A 20,957-nucleotide genomic window follows, 5' to 3' on the forward strand; every position below is an offset into this window, starting at 1 on the left:
TGAGATCACCAAGGGAGTGAGTATAGACAGAAGAGAGAAGAGGTCTGAGAACTGATCTCTGAGGAATTTCACCATTTAGATATTGAGGTAGTGAGTAGGAATGAACAATATAATATAGGAAGTAGCAGCCAGTGAGGTATGAGAACTAGATCTGTGTTGTTTTGGAAGCCAGTGAATTAAATGTTTCAAACAGGAGGCAGTAATTAACTTGTACAAATGCTGAGGACTAAGAAGTCACCACTGCATGTGGCAGTGTCACGGTTATTAGTGAATTTCGTAAGAGTGGATTCTGATCACTCCGATACCAAAACCAGACAAAGATGTCACAAAGAAAGAAAACTACAGGCCAATATCACTGATGAACATAGAAGCAAAAATCCTCAACAAAATACTAGCAAACAGAATCCAACTGCACATTAAAAGGATCATACACCATGATCAAGTGGGGTTTATCCCAGGAATGCAAGGATTCTTCGATATATGCAAATCAATCAACGGGATACACCATATTAACAAATTGAAAGAGAAAAATCATATTATCATCTCAATAGATGCAGAGAATGCTTTCGACAAAATTCAACACCTATTTATGATAAAAACCCTCCAGAAAGTAGGCATAGAGGGAACTTTCCTCAACATAATAAAGGCCATATATGACAAACCCACAGCCAACATTCGTCCTCAATGGTGAAAAACTGAAACCAATTCCACTAAGATGAGGAACAAGCCAAGGCTGCCCACTCTCACCACTATTATTCAACATAGTTTTGGAAGTTTTAGCCGTAGCAATCAGAGAAGAAAAAGAAATAAAAGCAATCCAAATTGGAAAAGAAGAAGTAAAGCTGTCACTATTTGCAGATGACATGATACTATACATAGAGAATCCTAAAGATGCTACCAGAAAACTGCTAGAGCTAATCAATGAATTTGGTAAAGTAGCAGGATACAAAATTAATGCACAGAAATCTCTTGCATTCCTACACACTAATGATGAAAAATCTGAAAGTGAAATTAAGAAAACACTCCCATTTACCGTTGCAACAAAAAGAATAAAATATCTAGGAATAAACCCCCCTAAGGTGACAAAAGACCTGTATGCAGAAAACTATGAGACACTGATGAAAGAAATTAAAGATGATACAAATAGATAGAGAGATATACCACGTTCTTGGGTTGGAAGAATCAACATTGTGAAAATGACTCTACTCCCCAAAGCAATCTACAGATTCAATGCAATCCCTGTCAAACTACCACTGGCAATTTTCACAGAACTAGAACAAAAAATTTCACAATTTGTATGGAAACACAAAAGACCCCGAATAGCCAAAGCAATCTTGAGAACGAAAAATGGAGCTGGAGGAATCAGGCTCCCTGACTTCAGACTATACTACAAAGCTACAGTAATCAAGACAGTATGGTACTGGCACAAAAACAGAAATATAGATCAATGGAACAGGATAGAAAGCACAGAGATAAACCCACGCACATATGGTCACCTTATCTTTGATAAAGGAGGCAAGAATATACAGTGGAGAAAAGACAGCCTCTTCAATAAGTGGTGCTGGGAAAACTGGACAGCTACATGTAAAAGAATGAAATTAGAACCCTCCCTAACACCATACACAAAAATAAACTCAAAATGGATTAAAAACCTAAATGTAAGACCAGGCACCATCAAACTCTTAGAGGAAAACATAGGCAGAACACTCTATGACATAAATCACAGCAAGATCCTTTTTGACCCACCTCCTAGAGAAATGGAAATAAAAACAAAAATAAACAAATGGGACCTAATGAAACTTTAAAGCTTTTGCACAGTAAAGGAAACCATAAACAAGCCGAAAAGACAGCCCTCAGAATGGGAGAAATTATTTGCAAATGAAGCAACTGACAAAGGATTAATTTCCAAAACATACAAGCAAGTCATGCAGCTCAATATCAAAAAAACAAACAACCCAATCCAAAAATGGGTAGAAGACCTAAATAGACATTTCTCCAAAGAAGATATACGGATTGCCAGCAAACACATGAAAGAATGCTCAAAATCATTAATCATTAGAGAAATGCAAATCAAAACTACAATGAGATATTATCTCACACCGGTCAGAATGGCCATCATGAAAAAATCTACAAACAATAAATGCTGGAGAGGGTGTGGAGAAAAGGGAACCCTCTTGCACTGTTTGTGGGAATGTAAATTGATACAGCCACTATGGAGAACAGTTGGAGGTTCCTTAAAAAACTAAATATGGAACTACCATAGAACCCAGCAATCCCACTATTGGGCATATACCCTGAGAAAACCATAATTCAGAAAGAGTCATGTACCAAAATGTTCATTGCAGCTCTATTACAATAGCCAGGACATGGAAGCAGCCTAAGTGTCCATCAGCAGATGAATGGATAAAGAATATGTGGCATATATATATAATGGAATATTACTCAGCCATAAAAAGGAACGAAACTGAGTTATTTGTAGTGAGGTGGATGGACCTAGAGACTGTCATACAGAGTAAGTCAGAAAGACAAAAACAAATACCATGTGCTAACACATATATATATGGAATCTAAAAAAAAAAAAAAAAAGGGTCAGAAGAACCTAGGGGCAAGATGGGAATAAAGATGCAGACCTACTAGAGAATAGACTAGAGGATATGGGGAGGAGGAAGGGTAAGCTGTGACAAAGTGAGAGAGTGGCGTGGCCATATATTCACTTCCAAACGTAAAATAGATAGCTAGTGGGAAGCAGCCGCATAGCACAGGGAGATCAGCTCAGTGCTTTGTGACCACCTAGAGGGGTGGGATAGGGAGGGTGGGAGGGAGATGTAAGAGGGAAGAGATGTGGGGACATATGTATAACTGATTCACTTTGTTATAAAGCAGAAACTGACACACCATTGTAAAGCAATTATACTCTAATAAAGATGTTAATAAATAAATAAATAAATAAAAGAGTCATGTACCAAAATGTTTGTTGCAGCTCTATTTGCCATAGCTAGGACATGGAAGCAACCTAAGTGTCCATCAACATATGAATGGGTAAAGAAGATGTGGCACATATATACAATGGAATATTACTCAGTAGAAAAAGGAACAAAACTGAGTTATTTGTTGTGAGGTGGATGGACCTAGAGACTGTCATACAGAGTGAAGTAAGTCAGAAGGAGAAAAACAAATACCGTAGGCTAACACATATATATGGAATCTAAAAAAAAAAAAGAAAAAATGGTCAGAAGAACCGAGGGGCAAGATGGGAATAAAGACGCAGACCTACTAGAGAATGGACTTGAGGATATGGGGAGGGGGAAGGGTAAGCTGGGACAAAGTGAGACAGTGGCATGGACACATATACACTACCAAACGTAAAATAGATAGCTAGTGGGAAGCAGCCGCATAGCACAGGGAGATCAGCTCCGTGCTTTGTGACCACCTGGAGGGGTGGGATAGGGAGAGTGGGAGAGAGGGAGATGCAACAGGGAAGAGATATGGGGGCATATGTATATGTATAATTGATTCACTTTGTTATAAAGCAGAAACTGACACACCATTGTAAAGCAATTGTACTCTAATAAAGATGTTAAAAAAAGTGGCTTCTGTAGTATAGGGGTTAAACACTGAAGTAGGTATAAGATAGATTGGAAGAAGTGGCATAGGTGAGAGAATATAGACAAACTTGAAAGAGTTTTGCTGTATAGGAGAGCTGAGATAAGGGGTGACTGCTGGAAGGGGATGTGAAATCAAAAAAAGATTTTTAAATGAGAGAAAGTACAGCATGTTTGTGTATTCCCTATTGGGGAATGATCAAAAGAGAAGAGTTGGTTGTGGAGATAAGAGTGTCCTGCAGGTCTGTATGAGGCATTAGTGACCAGGATGACTACAGACCAGGATTTCTCAACCTTGGCATTATTGACATTTTGGGCCTGATAATTCTTTGCTGTAGGGGGCTGTCCTGTGTATTGTAGGATGTTTAGCAGCATCCCTGACCTCTACTCTCTAGATACCAGTAGCAACCCTTAGTTCTGGACAACCAAAATGTCTTCATTGTCAAATATTCCCAGGTGGTAGAGAGGGGTAAAATTGTCTCTGATTAAGAATTACGGTTATAGGCTGATGATGGGAGTTTCAAAGCTGGAGTTGTTTTAGGGAAGAGGACAAGTGAAGAGTCTGGGAGTAACAAGGAAGACACCTAGCCCAATCCTGGGTCCAGTGGTTTGAGATGTGTGTAAAAAAAAAAAAAAAAAAAAGTTGTGGTCTGAGAAGGCTACAGGAGATAGCCAGTTGGTGTTCAACTAGAGCAAGAAAGTGTTCAGTGGAAGTTGAGAGTAGATGTTCAGAATAGGAGATTTTGCTGAGTACGAGTTCCAGAGGGTAGGCAGAATGGTTTCAGGAATCCAGTAAGAAAGAGAGATGGAATCTGAAAAGGGGTGGCATGATGAGTTAGTTTTGATAGTCTCAAATTAGATTTGGTTGGTGGGTCCCTGCCTGTTGGGTGGGAGCAAGGGTCTTAGTAAGAGCATACAGATCAGGGGTCACCTCTTCACTCCTGCCAGTGGTGTGTGGAGGCCATATAGCACATCGAGATACTGGGATCCTTTCTAATTCCTAAACTTGAAGAGTTCCTAGAGGAAATTAAAGTACATGATGCTTTGAGTGCAGGCGATAAGATGTGTGTACAGGTAATTGCAATGTAAAGGAATATGCTGAGTCCCCATTGTCAGAAGAGAAATTGGGAAACACAGGTTATGGCAGACATTCCCCAAAACTAGACAAGGCTAATACTGATTTTGAGGGTTTTACTATTGCACAGTGAAATGAGAATAATAAGGAATATGAAATGAGTTTTTACAACTGACCTTGTATCCTTATGAGATATACTAATTTTTATTTTCTACTATTTGAAGTTAAAATATTATTTTAAAAATACAAGACAGTAAAAGTATATGGTAGGGGTTTGGGGGGCTTTGTTCTAATCTTCTTCACTTCCCAGAATAAAAAGTTGGAAACCATGTGTTTCCAAGGAATTCAATTCAACAAATATTTATTAAGTGCCTCCGCTGTACCGGGCACTGCTGGTCACTGGGATACAAGGTAAACAAAGGAGACATGATCCCTGCTTGCATGGAGGTTACAATAGTGGATTCCTGTGGACATTTGGGTTATTGTTTTTTTTATTTTTTGTTATAAATAATAGAGCAATGCACATCTCTAGTTAACTTTCTTAGGCGAGGTTCTCAGATTCCATATTACCCTTTAAGCCGTCTTTTCTCAGTAACATTATTTTTAAAATATTTAGGTCTTGTGAAAATAGTCTCTGAGAAAATTGGTTATAACAACCTATACAGCTTATATTGAGTTAATCCTGTTCATTAATTTTAATACACTTTCTAGATGTGAAAAAACTACAACTGAGATATCATAACCAACTGTAAGCAAGCCATTTTTTGTTGATTGTTAAAACTGCAGCTTTTGAGTTTTCTTCCGAGCTTTCAAAATTCTTAATAGTTATACCCTCCACCTCCACAAGATGGAGTAAAAGTTGTAGATGGGAGTTTCAAGTTTAACTTGAAATTGGAGCTTGCTTTTTATATTAAATATCTTTGCCTGAAAATCCAGAACATTGATAATATTTATATATCAGGCCCTGGAAACTGCTGTGAAAATTCACACAGCCTCTCTGTGTGTCAGAAAGGTGATTGTTGTCCTTTAACATGGCAGATACACTCTTCTTTTTTTTTTTTTTTTTTTTTTTTTAAACATCTTTATTGGGGTATAATTGCTCCACAATGGCGTGTTAGCCTCTGCTTTACAACAAAGTGAATCAGTCATACATAAACATATGTTCCCATATGTCCTCCCTGTTGCGTCTCCCTCCCTCCCACCCTCCCCATCCCACCAGATACACTCTTCTGATGAAAAACTTTGCAGTGTCCCTTTCCTTTTCTCAGGATATAAGAAGCAAAATTAGTAATTAGAAAGTCGTGATTTCCTTTTTGTCGTGTCTTGGTTGCAGGGGCTGTGGATTTGATTGTTCAACTGCAATGAGTAGTTTTAGGCAAAGGGTGGACATTATTTCATTGCCGTGTCTTGTCCTTTAGTTGGCCTTTGTTTTTTTGAATCTTAGGTGCCCTGGTTTGTGCCTTTGGCCCTCTGCTACTGACTCTCATTATTTAAAATATTAAATCAGAATCTGTACTAATTACATAAGGACTTTAGTAAAGTTTATTTTGTTCTTGCCACTCAAGAAGAGAAAAGGAAGTCATTTCCAAGTTAATATATACTTTTAAAAGGTTATTAGAAAAACATTTTAGAAGAACTCGTTTTCTTAAAGATATATGACATTTCTGCATTTGGTTGATTGTATCTTTGTGGGGTACAATTTGACATTATTTCTCTTTTTCCAGTATTTCCTGTAAACTGATCGATCTAGAGACTTAATTAGATTTGGCGCAATTCCTTGCCAAAATAAACGTTACTTTTACTTTGTTTGGCTTTTTTTCTCATGTGAATATAAATCTTAGCTCTGCATAAATAGGTGTTAAGCTATATTACCCAAATGTAACTTTGTTAATATTAGCTCTGTCTGCCTCCCCTGGTCTGCTTTAACTCATGGAAGGAAAACAAGACTGCTGAAGACTTACCCATGTTTTCCCAGTGGGATTTACTTATATCTGGTGATTTGGCACACCATTGTCCAGTTTTCTAAGTCAGGAAAGTGTGAATATCAGTGGAAATAGATTAGACTTTACCATGTGAAAACTAATTCTGTTGTCTTCTATACCCATGTCTTCAGTTCCTTTAACATGATTGAGTACAGCACAGAATGTTCTGATTTCCCAATTTTCAAGACTGAAATTATTTTTCCTTATTTGCCTGGCTATTAGTGCAAACAAGGGGAACGTTTCTTGCCGCTATTATGTTATTTCTGAAAACTCTTAACATCTTTGATTCCTTTATCATTTTGTGTTTTAAGTATTCCATCAATACTTAGGTATTAACATGCTGTCCTATTTTTAGAGCAGTAATTTTGCTAACAAGTTACTTGTGTTTTGAATGAGCTGTGTGTCATCACCACGGAAATAGTACTTCACTAGAAATTCTAGTTAATAAAGCTTAACTATTTAAAAATGTTTCTTTTCTTCAGTATCTTTGTTTTGTTAGATAACTTTTAAAAACAAAGGTTCTTCTCAGATGTAGCTGTTAACACCTGTTTATTGTACTTTCTTCCTATATGGATGATTTGCTGTGCCAAGGTGAGGTTAAGGTATGGGATGGGAAAAGGGATTAAATAGGGTTATATTATGTTATGTTTATCCTATGATAATATAAGGAGCCCATAGGAAAGACATAATACTGACAGGTTGAAATACAATATAGTACACTCTTCTTTGTCAAGAGGCTTGTTACTCTACTGGCAGTTAGACATCTATATATTTTGCACTCTTTTTTTTTATGTCATGGGGGAAAATGACAAGGAAGTAAGCTATTGTAAAGGATTTATTTGAGAACGTTACAGGGTATGGTCTAAGGATCCAATCTCAGTATTAATGACCTTTTCCTGTCAAGAGGAAATTAAATTATATTCGGTACATTTAATTTGCTAAGACCTAGAAGTTTAATCATTAAGAACTTATATCTTTGAACAAAGATGATTGTATCACAGTCATGCTAGATAATTTCTCCATATAATTTCTTTTGCTCATCATTCATTTGCTTATTGATATCCATATTTTATCTCTAGCTCACTATTCTTCAGAGTAGAGTTGAACCATAAAATACTGCTATTACATAAAGGAACCCACAAGTCTAATGCAAGAAGGAGGGAGAAAGAATAGAAAAGATAGCTCACTTTTGTTTTTTTGTATGTTTGTTTTTTGGGAAAGGGCAAAAAAAATCAAGCCTCACGTGAGTAAAATTATGTCTACGCAGAAAAGCTTAGCAGCTATTAGTATGACTGGCTCTTAGCATTTATTTGAAAGGGAGTGCTGTTATTATTGTAGCTTCTGTTGTAATTTTTTTTTTAATGCAATCCATCAAGTAACAGGTCAGACTGTTAAGACTCTCTAAGAGTTTAAAAATTACATTTAAGGTTATGTTTGTTACTGGAAACAATTAAGCATCAAGAGACGTGGTCAAAGAAATGTAGCCAAATATTTGTCTGCTATGTAGACATGATAAAAATGAGGTAGATATGCATATTCAAATACAGGAAGAGCTCAAAATATTGATACATTATTAAATGAGAAGATTAAAGTACAAAGTATGTATAATGTAATCCCATTCTTTAAAATTTAAAGGATATGTTTGCTGACATATACAAAAATATTTTTCTAGAAGGATACACAAGAACCTAAACATGGTTTTATGGGCTTTCTGAAATTGTTATCATATGTATCTACTACTAAATTAAAATACATAAACAATTAAAGGTACCTTTATGTAACGAAACATTGGAAGGAGGTCTTTTAGTTTCAGATCTGTATTTTGTCCTTGGAAATAGTAGAAAAGGCAGTAAGAATCTGTGTTATATTTCTTATTGTAGGCAATGTTCTTAAATTCAGAAAACTGTTATTTAAAACAGAATTACTTTTTCCTAGGATTTCCACTTGAACAGAGTTAATTTGGAAGAGTCTTCAGGAGTGGAGAATTCCCCAGCTGGTGCTAGACCAAAGAGAAAAAACAAGAAGTCTTATGATTTAACTCCAGTTGATAAATTTTGGCAGAAACATAAAGGAAGGTAAATAAGAAAAACAATAAGTAAAAGATTCACCCCCTAAAAAGATATGCAGATGTCATATGACTTAATGGGTTTATAAAAAAAAAACCAAAACAGGTCACAGTGGTTCATCTACACCATGAATAAGAACTGTAATTAAATAGTCTATGGAGCTCTGTCTTTATTGTTTAATTTCCTAGTTCTTATGTTGCTTTTGTTAGTTGTTTTGTGGGAGCCACTTCCCTTTTCAATAAGTTCACACCATATGATTTTATAGATTTTACAGATAGTCTTTCTCAATTTCATTTCTATCCCCATTGACCCTCTGCAGCACCATTTCTACCTTTCATTAAAATTGGTTTTTGTGATAGGGAAACATGAAAGTGTGATTTTCTTTTTTTATTCCATGTTTGCCTTCATACAAACCCAATTTTAGATATCTGTGGAGAAAATACCTAAGCCTGAAAACAAGATTTATTCAAAGTACATTAGAAGTAATAGGTAAAAAAATTTTAACAATTTGCCATGTGATTTATTATAGGTAGATATGCAGATCCATGTGTTGCTATGACCCCTTAAAGTTGAGGTCCTTCATGAGCTTAGTAACTGCTATAAAAGTTGTCTAGTGGTCATTATGGCTAGAGGAATCATTCTAAAAAACAAACAAAAAAATCATTCCTCTGAGAGAAAAAGAATGTTGCTCATCAACAATTATGGAAATACAATGTTATTTATTGTAATCTGGACTATTTCAACAGTTACTGTATCTATCTGTCTGTATATATATATGTATATCTCCCTGATGTGGCTGTTCTTTTTGGTCTCATTTATGTTTAAAGAGAAGTAGGATATAGACTTGGTTCAATACAATTGGTTTTTTTGTATGCTTTATCTTTTTTTATTTATAACCTTTTTTTTTAAACACTGGAAAATCACATTGCTATAACAAAGAATTGTAGTTTCTCTGCAATGAAAAGTCACTATCTTTCTCTCTCTGACTAATGCAATTTTGGGTATTTTAAATTATTTTCTTCTCTTTGGAATCCTATATATAGTCTACATTTCCTTTTAGAATGGTAAAGTATAAGAATTTACATTATTTATAGAGGATGCAGGATATTTTAAAGTTAATTTTAAATTTCACATTCCCTAATAGAAAAACAAAAGCTTAAGAAAACAATTTCTTTATTCATATATGGAAATTTTGAATATTTTCTTTAGACCATATGTTTAGGAACAACTTAAGAGGTCAGTTGAATAGTAAGAACTTTAATTTTTTGTTTGTTAGGTAGGAATAGCCCTCACTCTGAATGTCATGCTACAATAGCAATGTGGGCACAGATGCTGGGAGACAGCATAGAGTTAAACAAGCTACTTAAATCTTTCTGAGCTTCATTTTCCTCATCAGTGAAATGTGGGATGATACTTCTACCTATTGTCCTATTTCAGGTTGTTGTGAAGATTGACATAATGTAAAGTAACTTGCCCCAAATCATCCAGCTTTCATTGGTAAAACCAGGTATAAAAACCAGTTCTGGCAGATTCTAAAGTCCCTGGTCTTAGCTGGCAGTAGTGTATATGTACCCCACCAAGACTGTGGTCAGAATTAAATGAGACAATAGAGACAGATTCTTAGCATAGTGTTTGTCATACAGTCAGCACTCAATAAATACAAGCAGTTATTATCGTCTGTTAGCCCTGAGACCTAAACACACTAGAGATTTTAAGGATCATTTAGTTCAACCAGCACATTTTACCTGCTCACTGCTGTTTTCTGACAACATAGACTCTGCTGGACCTCCGTTAGGGCCTGCAGTTGTCATGTAAAACTGGACTGTGTTTCTCAAAATCCTTTCAGGAGCTTTTGTCATTTCTGTGCTGATCATTAGTGAAGTGTTATCAAGTGTCAGCGTGGAGGAAGGGGGACGTGACCCTTTCTTTCTTAAAGGAGAAGAAGCTGGCCTCCCCTAAGGCTGTAGATGAAAAATACTCATGTTATAGCACAGGGAGATCAGCTCGGTGCTTTGTGACCACCTAGAGGGGTGGGATAGGGAGGGTGGGAGGGAGATGCAAGAGGGAAGGGATATGGGGATATATGTATACATATAGCTGATTCACTTTATTATGCAGCAGAAACTAACACAACATTGTAAAGCAACTATACTCCAGTAAAAATTAATAAAAACAAAACAAACAAACAAACAAAAACTGGGCCCATGTTCTATTTTTACCAATGGTGGTCTAGATATTGAATTTACAGAATTAAAAGATTTTTTTCACAGTTACAGTTTTTTTCACAGCATGTAATATTTTTTAGTACATCTTTGTAGTTACATGGACCCTTTGACACTATATGTTAATTTGCCTGGTAATATTTAATTGATGTTTGATATACTGTGGTTTCTCTTACTTTGTTTTTCAGTCACTTAAATATCTTTTTATTTTTTCTAATAATGTATAGGTGAAGAGAAAATGATACAGTTAATGAAAAGAATAGAAATAAAATTTAAATTTGTTTATATATATAAGTATTATGCATTTTAAAGAAATAGTATTTACAATGTAAATAGATATCACAAGGATATATAGTAGTATTTATCCTAAATGTTTTCTGCCTGTGTTATATATAATATACATTCAAATTTAAATGAATACATTTGAAATAATAATAAATCCTCATTGTATATATTTCAAAATTCACACAAAAATCAATCTTCTAATCTCATACTTATAGTTCCTCTTGTGCAATACTGTTTCAGTCCATTCCCAGAAGTTGCAGAATCAGTTCAGCAAGAACTAGAGTCTTACAGAGCACAGGAAGATGAGGTTAAACGACTTAAAAGCATTATGGTAAGATTCTGTTTACTTTCTTGGAAATATAGGGAAGCAGAAGGACATCTGGAGGGGGAAAGAGGTTAACTTTTTTTCCTTACAAAAATTCAAGGCCATTCATTGCTTTAATAACAAAAAAATATATTCCCAACTTACATAAAAGATCTTTTTTAAAAAGAAATCTAAGTTCTAAGGAGAAGAGTGGACTCTCTAAAAAAATAATATGAATTTATGATTTGAAAAAATATATAATGTGAGTATATTTTAGAGATATATGTTCCAGTGCTGCTCATTTTACTATATTTTTGATCTAGCTTCAAATTTCAGCTGTACTGTTTATTACTGTGTGACCTGTGGCAAGTCTCTGGGCCTACTTCTCGTTTCTTTTTTCTTTTTTTTAATAAATTTATTTATTTTTGGCTGTGCATGGGCTTTCTCTAGTTATGGCGAGCAGGGACTACTCTGTTGCGGCGCACGGGCTTCTCATTGTGGTGGCTTCTCTTGTTATGGAACACGGGCTCTAGGTGCATGGGCTTCAGTAGTCATGGCACATGGGTTCAGTAGTTGTGGCTCGCGGGCTCTAGAGCACAGGATCAGTAGTTGTGGCGCATGGGCTTAGTTGCTCCGCGGCATGTGGGATCTTCCTGGACCAGGGCTCGAACCCGTGTCCCCTGCATAGGCAGGTGGATTCTTAACCACTGTGCCACCAGGGAAGTCTCTGGGCCTATTTCTTTATCTGAAAATGCCAGCTGGTCCTTTTTTTAGTCATCCAACCATTCATTAGATTGGTGGTGACTAGAACTTTTCTATAACTGTCAAAAATGCAGATGCTTGCTCCTTAGAAGGGAAGAATTATTATCCTGGGTGACCAGAATCTTACTGTTTATCAGTGATCTTAGGAATATATTGATTTTCATGCTTGGGCTTGGGATTTCTGAGTAGTTACTGGGACCTTTTTTTCCTTCCAGGGACTAGAAGGGGAAGATGAAGGAGCCATAAGTATGCTGTCTGACAATACTGCTAAGTTAACATCAGCCGTTAGGTAAGTAGGCAGTTTATCCTCTTTGAAATCTTTCTGTTGATAAGAATTTATTTTGGAGGTTAAAAAATTGATTAATACCTTTCATGATAGGAAATAATAGTAATAGCATATACCTTTAGACTAAAGAACTAAATTGTGTTTTTAATATGTTCAAGCTGATTTAAGTTCCTTCCTTTTCATATAGCAGATCATTTGTTCCTTTTACTAGTTAGAATTGTATAATGGGGGTAATTTTGCCACCGAGATAGTATCACTGATAAAGTAAGGTGAGTTATTGTTAATTTTATCATTGCTGCTATTACTTTATTAGCTAAAGTTTAAGCAGTATCTTTTTCATACTTTAAATGCCATCAAGGAGAGAGAGTTTCGTGTTTTAGAAATTTCACATTAATCTGATTTTATTCTAAACCTCCAAATTTTGGAATCAGAAAGTTAAATGGTAGAATAATGATATTTGGGAGGCAGTTTATTTTAAAATAAGAAGTATTTCAACTGTATTAAAGTGGTAAATACTGTATGTGTTCAAGCCTAGAGATTAAGTTCAGTTGATAGTTTAACATGTAATTTTGTCCCTGTTTTACTGTTCCAAGTATCCTCAGAGGAAGCAACCAGGTGTGTGTTTTATTAAAATTTATGTCATTTCCTTAGAGAATTTAATGGTTAATTTTCAATTTTTTGATACTTGTAGTTCTTTGCCAGAACTCCTTGAAAAAAAAAGACTTATTGATCTCCATACGAATGTTGCCACTGCTGTTTTAGAACATATAAAGGTAAATTTAGCTTTTCCTTCCCCACAATATAGCTACTATTTTTGTAGGGTTTTAGACTTTGTAAGATTCTTTCATATTCATTGTCTTGTTGAGCCCTCACTGTAATGTTAAGAGATATAATTATTGAAGGCAGCATTATTACCTTCATTTTTGCAAATGAGGAAACCCATCCAGGAAGATTAGTGATTTGTCCAAGGTTACATGTTCAGTAAAGAGAAGTTAGCATCTGTGATATTTTTATTACGTTTTATTGTATTACTTTGTTAATAGTAGACCTGTATCTAAATATCAGTAATACAGATTTAGACATCCCTTTTACTATAGTACTATCTAAAATATCTATTAATAACATCACGTCATTATGTAACTTGGTTCTGAACTTTTTAGTTTTAGATTAGTCTGTTAGCATTATTACTTCTTACTGTTACCTGCTATACTGTGATTTTGAAACAAATGTATTGGATATTCTGTATGTTGTTATCATAGTTCTTTTTTCTCATTACTTCATTCATGGTAACTCTGTATCAGCTGGACTTAATCCATTCTTCAGTATTCTACTGTCATTTATTCTCTGGACATGGAACTGAATTCCAGTGACAGATGGATGATATACTAGAATGTGGCTATTACTGACCCCTACTTTCCATTTGAGATGATACATTTGAAAAAGCGATGTAAAAAAGCTGAATATGCTTGCTTCCTGTCCAAAGTATTGATAACAACTTGGATTTGTGGAAAAGGGGATTAAACATTTTTCTTTCTTAATGATTTAAAAAGCCTTAGAGCATTAGAAAGGAGCTAATATAGATAGATAATGGACATTGTACAGCATAGAATTTAAACCTGCATAATTTCTGTTAAGCTGACAGCCCGATTTTTTTTTCCCCCACATCTTGATAGTGATGCTTGCTATTTTCATGTACCTACAGGAATAGAAACATAATTGAGCAGTCTATAGATGATTTCTGCTGCTGATATTTTCACTTCCATATGTTGCATCTCTGTAAAGTGGGAAAATGCTGATCAAATTTTTTTACCTGAGATCATTGTCTCCTGTGGAGATAAGACATAATAACCGGTAAAATGCAACAAAGAGCTATATTGAGAATTTACTTCACTAGGAAAGTAAAGGCTTTGCTTACAAGGCTAAATATGAAGACTGTGAATCTAATATAAAAAGTTAAACAAAAATGTATTGCATTAAAACAAAATATAGGTTCTGCTTTACATCTACTGAACTATACTTATGTAATCAAGATCTTATGATCCATTAAACAAATGTTTCTTGATTACATGCTGTTTATGACAGTTGTTAATAGTCCTGTATGTACCTTGAGATTTAAACTGTTCCGTGGATTTTTTTGACATATAGTTTTTTCATTAATTTTTTTCATTATTAAATGTTTATTAATACTTATATTTTACTTTCTGACTTCAGTTCTCACAGTTGTAAAACCAGGAAAGTGCCAAGCTTAGCTTCTGCTTCCAGACTGAATTGTGTAACCCAAAGTAACTAATTATCATACCAATGGAAAGTGCACAGTTTCATCTTATTCATAAAACTTTACAAACAGTATCCTGCCCCAAATTTATATGAATATACTCTAGGTCAGAGACTAGAGCTTATGGTTTGAGAAAATTCTGGTTAAAGTAATTTACTTACTCAATTATGTTAAGTGGCTCTGTAGGTGTTGTGCTGGGCCCTAGAGATTCTGTAATAAACAGGACAGACAAGTTCTTTGTTCTCTTGGAGCTAATATAGTAGTGACAACAAACAAAGTAAGCAAATTAGAAAACAGGATAACATCAGGCATTTAGGTGATATGAAAACACCAAATTAGGGTGATGTGATATGATAGACACTGGCTCAGAGGGCTGTTCTAGAGTAAGTGAAATCACCATCAAAGGAAATCACCTTTGATAAGGTGATGTTTTAATTGAGACCCAAATCACACGAAGGAGCCAGTTAGTGAAAATTTCAGGGCCACGTATTCCAGGCAGAGGGACTAATATGTGCTGCAAAGGCCTTAAGGCAGGAACAAATTGCTTTGGAAGACCTAGAAGAAGTCTAATGTACTTATAGTGAGGAGAAAAAGAGTGATAGACTATGGGGTCAAGAGAAATAGGGATCTAAGTATGAAGAGGTTAATGCCATGATCTGATTTATGTTTTAACAAGAGAATGGTCTGAGCTGTGTGAGGGATGGGTGAGTTCTGGAAGTAAGTGGAGAACTGGAAGATGGCTATTGTACGTGACTAGGTGAAAAATGGTGTTTTTTAAGGCAAAATTTAAGGCATAAATTAAATGCTTATTTATGATTGTATATGAGTTTTTGAGACTCACTTTGTCCTAATAGATGCCGTCTGTCTGAGATACTTTAATAAGCCACCATGCCTGACCCAAAAATTCTGCTTTAAGACCTGGTTGCTTGGCTCTCTTTATAAAGGAACTTGTTTCTTCCAGGGCTGCTAATTGTCTGGCAGAGCATCTTATGCTAAGAAACTAATTTGTCATTCAGGGTGTTAAATACTTGTATATAAAATCTACATATTTTGGAATAATTTTTGTGCTGTAACTCAAGGAAGACACCATATTCCTAGTAGGATCTGATATAAAGAAACTATAAAGGACATTATATATAAGGTCATTCACTTGCAGAGGGAAAATAATGTCATGTATAGAACACAGTATTCCTCATTGGATCATTCTAGGAAACCCAATTAATAGTAGAAGTTTTTTTTAAATCATAGATAAAGGAGCATATTTATTTTAAATATTTACATATAAATTATAGTTGTATTTAATAAGCCACATACTCTGAGTTATTCTGATATAAGAAATTCTATTAGGGCTTCCCTGGTGGCACAGTGGTTAGGAATCCGCCTGCCAATGCAGGGGACACAGGTTCGAGCCCTGGTCCGGGAAGATCCCACATGCCGTGGAGCAACTAAACCCATGTGCCACAACTACTGACCCTGCTCTCTAGAGCCCGTGAGCCACAGCTACTGAGCCCGCACGCCTAGATCCCATGCTGTGCAACAAGAGAAGCCACCCAGTGAGAAGCCTGCGCACCACAACAAAGAGTAGCCCCTGCTCACTGCAACTGGGGAAAAGCCCGCGGGCAGCAACAAAAGACCCAATGCAGCCAAAAATTAAATAAATAAATAATAATAATAATAAAGAAATTTTATTAGTATAGAAAAATTGGGATGTCTTCTGTGAAGAGTCCTGTTTTAATGTTAACCATCTTTCTTAAGTTATTCTCCCTTGTCAAAACTAGCACATAAATGCTATTGTTTCCATTTTTTCTCATTACTTCTAGTTATAAAATTTTTTCTTACGGTTTTTCATAATTATTAAATTTCCAGTTTTAAAATATTTACTTTTAAGTGACATGTTTATTTGTGCCATTATTATGTTACACCATCTGCCCCTGGCTATATAATGTTAATAATAATTAAAGAAGTATTTTTCTCCATTATCTTTTTTTTATTTTTAATTTTTATTGGAGTATAGTTGCTTAACAATGTTGTGTTAGTTTCTTGCTGTACAGCAAAGTGAATCAGTCATATGTATACATATATCCCCTCTTTTTTGGTTTTCCTTCCCATTTAGGTCACTACAGAGCACTGAGTAAAGTTCCCTGTGCTATACAGTATGTTCTCATTAGTTATCTATTTTATACATAGTATCAATAGTGTATATATGTCAATCCCAATCTCCCAATTCATCCCACCCCCCCATCATCTCTTACTCTTTTCATTAGAATTTGTTGACCACCTGAGCTTTATTTACTTCTTTGTAAACATTAATTCACCTGAGTAGTAAATACTTACTATTAGCAAGAATATTATGACTTTTAATGCAGCGATCTCAGAACACTTCGCTTGGTATTTGTCTTTATTGCAATTTTGCATATTCTTTTGGGGTGTTTAGATTATAGCTGCTTCTTACATTTCTTTAGATGGTTTTTCTGAAGCAGAATACTAGAAGAGAAGTCCTGGCAGTTATCCAGTAGTTGATGTTTCATTGGAAAGATAGAAGGAGCACAGCAGTTTGTAACAAGTTTGGCAAATATTATCATGTAAATGTATTGATATTCTAAGGATTTTAGTGGCTTGGGTAGTTAACATTGGTCTAATAGATTAAATTGTTGAATCCTCATTTGTTTAAAGTAAACCTTATCTTTTGCAACCTCTTTAGCAATTTTTTCATTTCTAATACAAATAAGATTTTCCCCCACTTGCTGGTTATTACAGAATGGATTCTGAGATTACTTAAATAATTTGTAGACAAATTTTAATTTATTTTAATTATTGTTGTCTCACCTGCATAATCACACTGAATTAATTACTCTCTAGCTTCAGAAACCTAAGAAAAGGAAAAGTTACCTAGCTGTAAGTCACAGTAGATGAGAGAGAAATGGCATTATATGCTCTTTCCCCTAATGCTCTTACATCTGAATGCTCCTTCCTAAGGTAGCCGGCAAAGAATTAGCTGTTAATAAGCTGTTGTGGATCAAGGCTTCATTGGTGATGAATCTTAATTTTTGTTCCTCTTGTGGAGAAAGTTAAGAGGTACTGAATTAGATCTAAACACATCATCTGGTCAAGCAAACATGTACTGCCTTAGGTCTACACTCTGAACAAGGTTTAGCCCTTGCTAGCGATGCTAGCTTTTAACTGGAGCCCCTCCTTCAGGGGACTAATTTTTCTTTGGTTCAACTTCAGTATCTTTCTTAGGGGAAAATAAGCTTTCAAAATAAAGTAGAAACTGAACTGATCTTCACTAGTCAACACATCAAATTAGCTGATGCCCTTTATTCCCTTGGTAAAACAGTGGTTGCTGGCCACATTATTGATATGCTGACATTTGACAGCTAGTATGTTTGTAAGTTGAATTTTTTGCTTACCAAAAAGTTATTTGTATTTGATTCCAATCTGTTTATGTCAATGGTATGAGTAGGAAAAGAGGATTGTTTCTATAAAACTAAGTTACATGCCTTAGACTCAATGAAGATGGTGATTTAATTATTGCTTATCTTAGTAGCAGGTAAAAAAAAAACACAGAAAACCTGTAAGACATTAGAAAATCTTGAAAAACACTAAAATTGCTTTGTAAATGTTTATAAATTTTTTTATTTCACTTCAAAGAAACAAACTAGAAGTTGTAGGTGATCCCTTATAGGTATGCATTATGCAAGAAAGAAAAAAATTTCAGTCAGTGCACCTCGGTACTCAAGGGAAAGGTCTTGGATCTACGTCAAGATTGACAGACAATTATACATTTTAGACCTTAAATTAAAAGGTAGTGTTTAAAATGTTTATATACAACACAGGTCCTTTTTATTCTTTACATTAACTGACTTTGATTAACTGATCACTACTCTCCTGATCACAGTAGGGAAGAAATTTTACTGTAGTATAAATCAGAACATTTCTCTGGCTGGATTTTGACTGATCTCTTTTAAATGATCTCTTGTCCAGTACACATACCAAGTGAATGTTCATATGACCTTGGTGTCTTTTCTTCAAAGCAGGGAAAAATATATCTTGTAGCAGGAAGTCTCCAATGGACATACTGTCACTATCTTCTACCTCTTTTCATCCCAATTATTATTAGTCACTATAAGAACTTAAAGTTTTCTTTACTCCAAGTATGACCAAAGACAGCTCTTGAATGAGTGAAATATCCTTCAGTTTCTTACTCACTATGAATTTCTGGAGGCTACTTCCACATCCTCAAAAAACAAAGTATGAAATTACCTTTTCCTAGCTTTTTGCTCTCACTTTTCTGCCATCTGTTTTCATGAAGATGAAGCATTGTCATTTAGCAAGACTCAGTTTAATGGATTCGTAAACGTTAAATTCATAGAAATAAAGACTTCTCAAAACTCAATAAAGGGGGCTTCCCTGGTGGCACAGTGGTTGAGAGTCCACCTGCCGATGCAAGGGACACGGGTTCATGCCCCGGTCCGGGAAGATCCCACATGCCACGGAGCGGCTGGGCCTGTGAGCCATGGCCTCTGAGCCTGTGTGTCCGGAGCCTGTGCTCCACAACGGGGGAGGCCACAACAGTGAGAGGCCCACATACCGCAAAAAAAAAAAAAAAAAAAAAAAAAAAACAATAAAAGGAAAATGAACAACCCAATTTTTAAAAGGGTAAAAGATTTGAATAAAGATTTGACTAAAAAAGATACACGGGTGACAAATAAGTTCAGTGTCAACAATCATTAGAAAAATACAACTAAAACCATAGTGAGATACCTCTATACATCTATTAAAATGTCTAAAATTTAAAATATTGATCCTGCCAACATCTGGCAAGGATGCAGAAGAACTAGAACTCTCATATATTGCTGGTAGGAATGTAAAATGGTACACCCACTTTGGAAAACAGTATCTCTGTTCCTTAAAATGTTAAACACAAACCCATTATATGCTCCAGCCATTCTACTCTTAGGTGTTTACTGAAGATAAATGAAAGCATATACGTTCATTGTACATGAATATTTATAGCAGCTCTTTGTCATAGCCCAAAACTGGAAACAACCCAAATGTCTATCAACAGGTGAATTGAATGAACAAATTATGGTATATCTATACAATGGGATATTCTACAATTAAAAGTAAGGTACTATTAATACATACAGTATGTATTATTGGATGAATCTCATAGTAATTGCACTGAGTGAAAGATGAATCGATGAATCTCAGAGTAATTACACTGAGTGAAAGAAGCCACACACACAAAAAAAATACATAATCTATAATTGCATTTACATAAAATTCATTAAAATGCAAGCTAATCTATAGTGACAGAAAGCAGGACATAGAGAATTGTGTTGGAGGGCCAAAAGGAAAGAAGTACATTGAGAAAATTTCCTTGGGTGATGAATGATATGTTCAGTGTTTGGATTGTGTTCATGGTTTCATGGGTATATACATATGTTAAAACTTAACAAATTCTGTGTATTGTATGTCATTATACCTCAATAAAAGTGAAAAATTCAAACAAGGCTTAGTGGTCATCTATTTCAGGTCTTTTACAGATAAGAAAACAGATTTTAATTAAGTCATTGAGAAAGCCAAAGACTAATTTTGGTAATGTGGATTTTTGGCATTGTGTTTTAAGTGCCATAGAATATTAAGAAACGAATATGCTACATAATTTGTGAGTGGGTAAACCCGGGAGTTTTTTACAGACTTTTCCCTTATAGGAATATGCAGTAGGTTAAATGCAGAGAGTAGAAGCAGAGTTGAGATGAACAGTCAAATGTTTAAAATAAAAGGAGAGGACAGATGCATTCCTTACTTTTTTAAATAGATTTCTCACATTTTATTTATTTATTTATACCTTGACTTGTTCTACAGAATTTGAGGTCACTTACAATGACAACACATAGACTAGCAGAATAGAGAATAATTCATGAGCACCAGGGATATACAAATCAAAGTAGAAAGTAAAAAATCAAACACAGCCCTTATAATTCCTCAGTCCTGTAGCACCCACTTTCCAAAGTCCTTCACGAACCTCCTGTGGAACTAGGATTTTCAAGATAGCAGGAACCGTGGGACAGAGTTTTTAGTAGATTCCACAA

At 35.1% G+C, this 20,957-nt stretch overlaps 1 protein-coding gene across 8 annotated transcripts in view; it reads left to right on the forward strand.

Moving 5' to 3' along the window:
- SCFD1 (sec1 family domain containing 1) overlaps positions 1–20,957 on the forward strand; it is a 135,113-nt gene that overhangs the window by 49,225 nt on the left and 64,931 nt on the right. For all 8 annotated transcript variants that reach the window (XR_004478267.2, XR_007475939.1, XR_007475940.1 and 5 more), the window contains 4 exons: positions 8,595–8,734; positions 11,473–11,563; positions 12,514–12,587; positions 13,276–13,357. Coding sequence is in view for 3 of the 8 variants with exons in the window: in XM_004282144.4 (XP_004282192.3) it covers positions 8,595–8,734; positions 11,473–11,563; positions 12,514–12,587; positions 13,276–13,357 (387 nt within the window). In the remaining 5 variants the exon portion in view is untranslated. The remainder of the gene's footprint in view (positions 1–8,594; positions 8,735–11,472; positions 11,564–12,513; positions 12,588–13,275; positions 13,358–20,957) is intronic.

Source organism: Orcinus orca, chromosome 2 (assembly GCF_937001465.1).
Source record: "Orcinus orca chromosome 2, mOrcOrc1.1, whole genome shotgun sequence".
Classification (NCBI taxonomy): Eukaryota; Metazoa; Chordata; class Mammalia; order Artiodactyla; family Delphinidae; genus Orcinus; species Orcinus orca.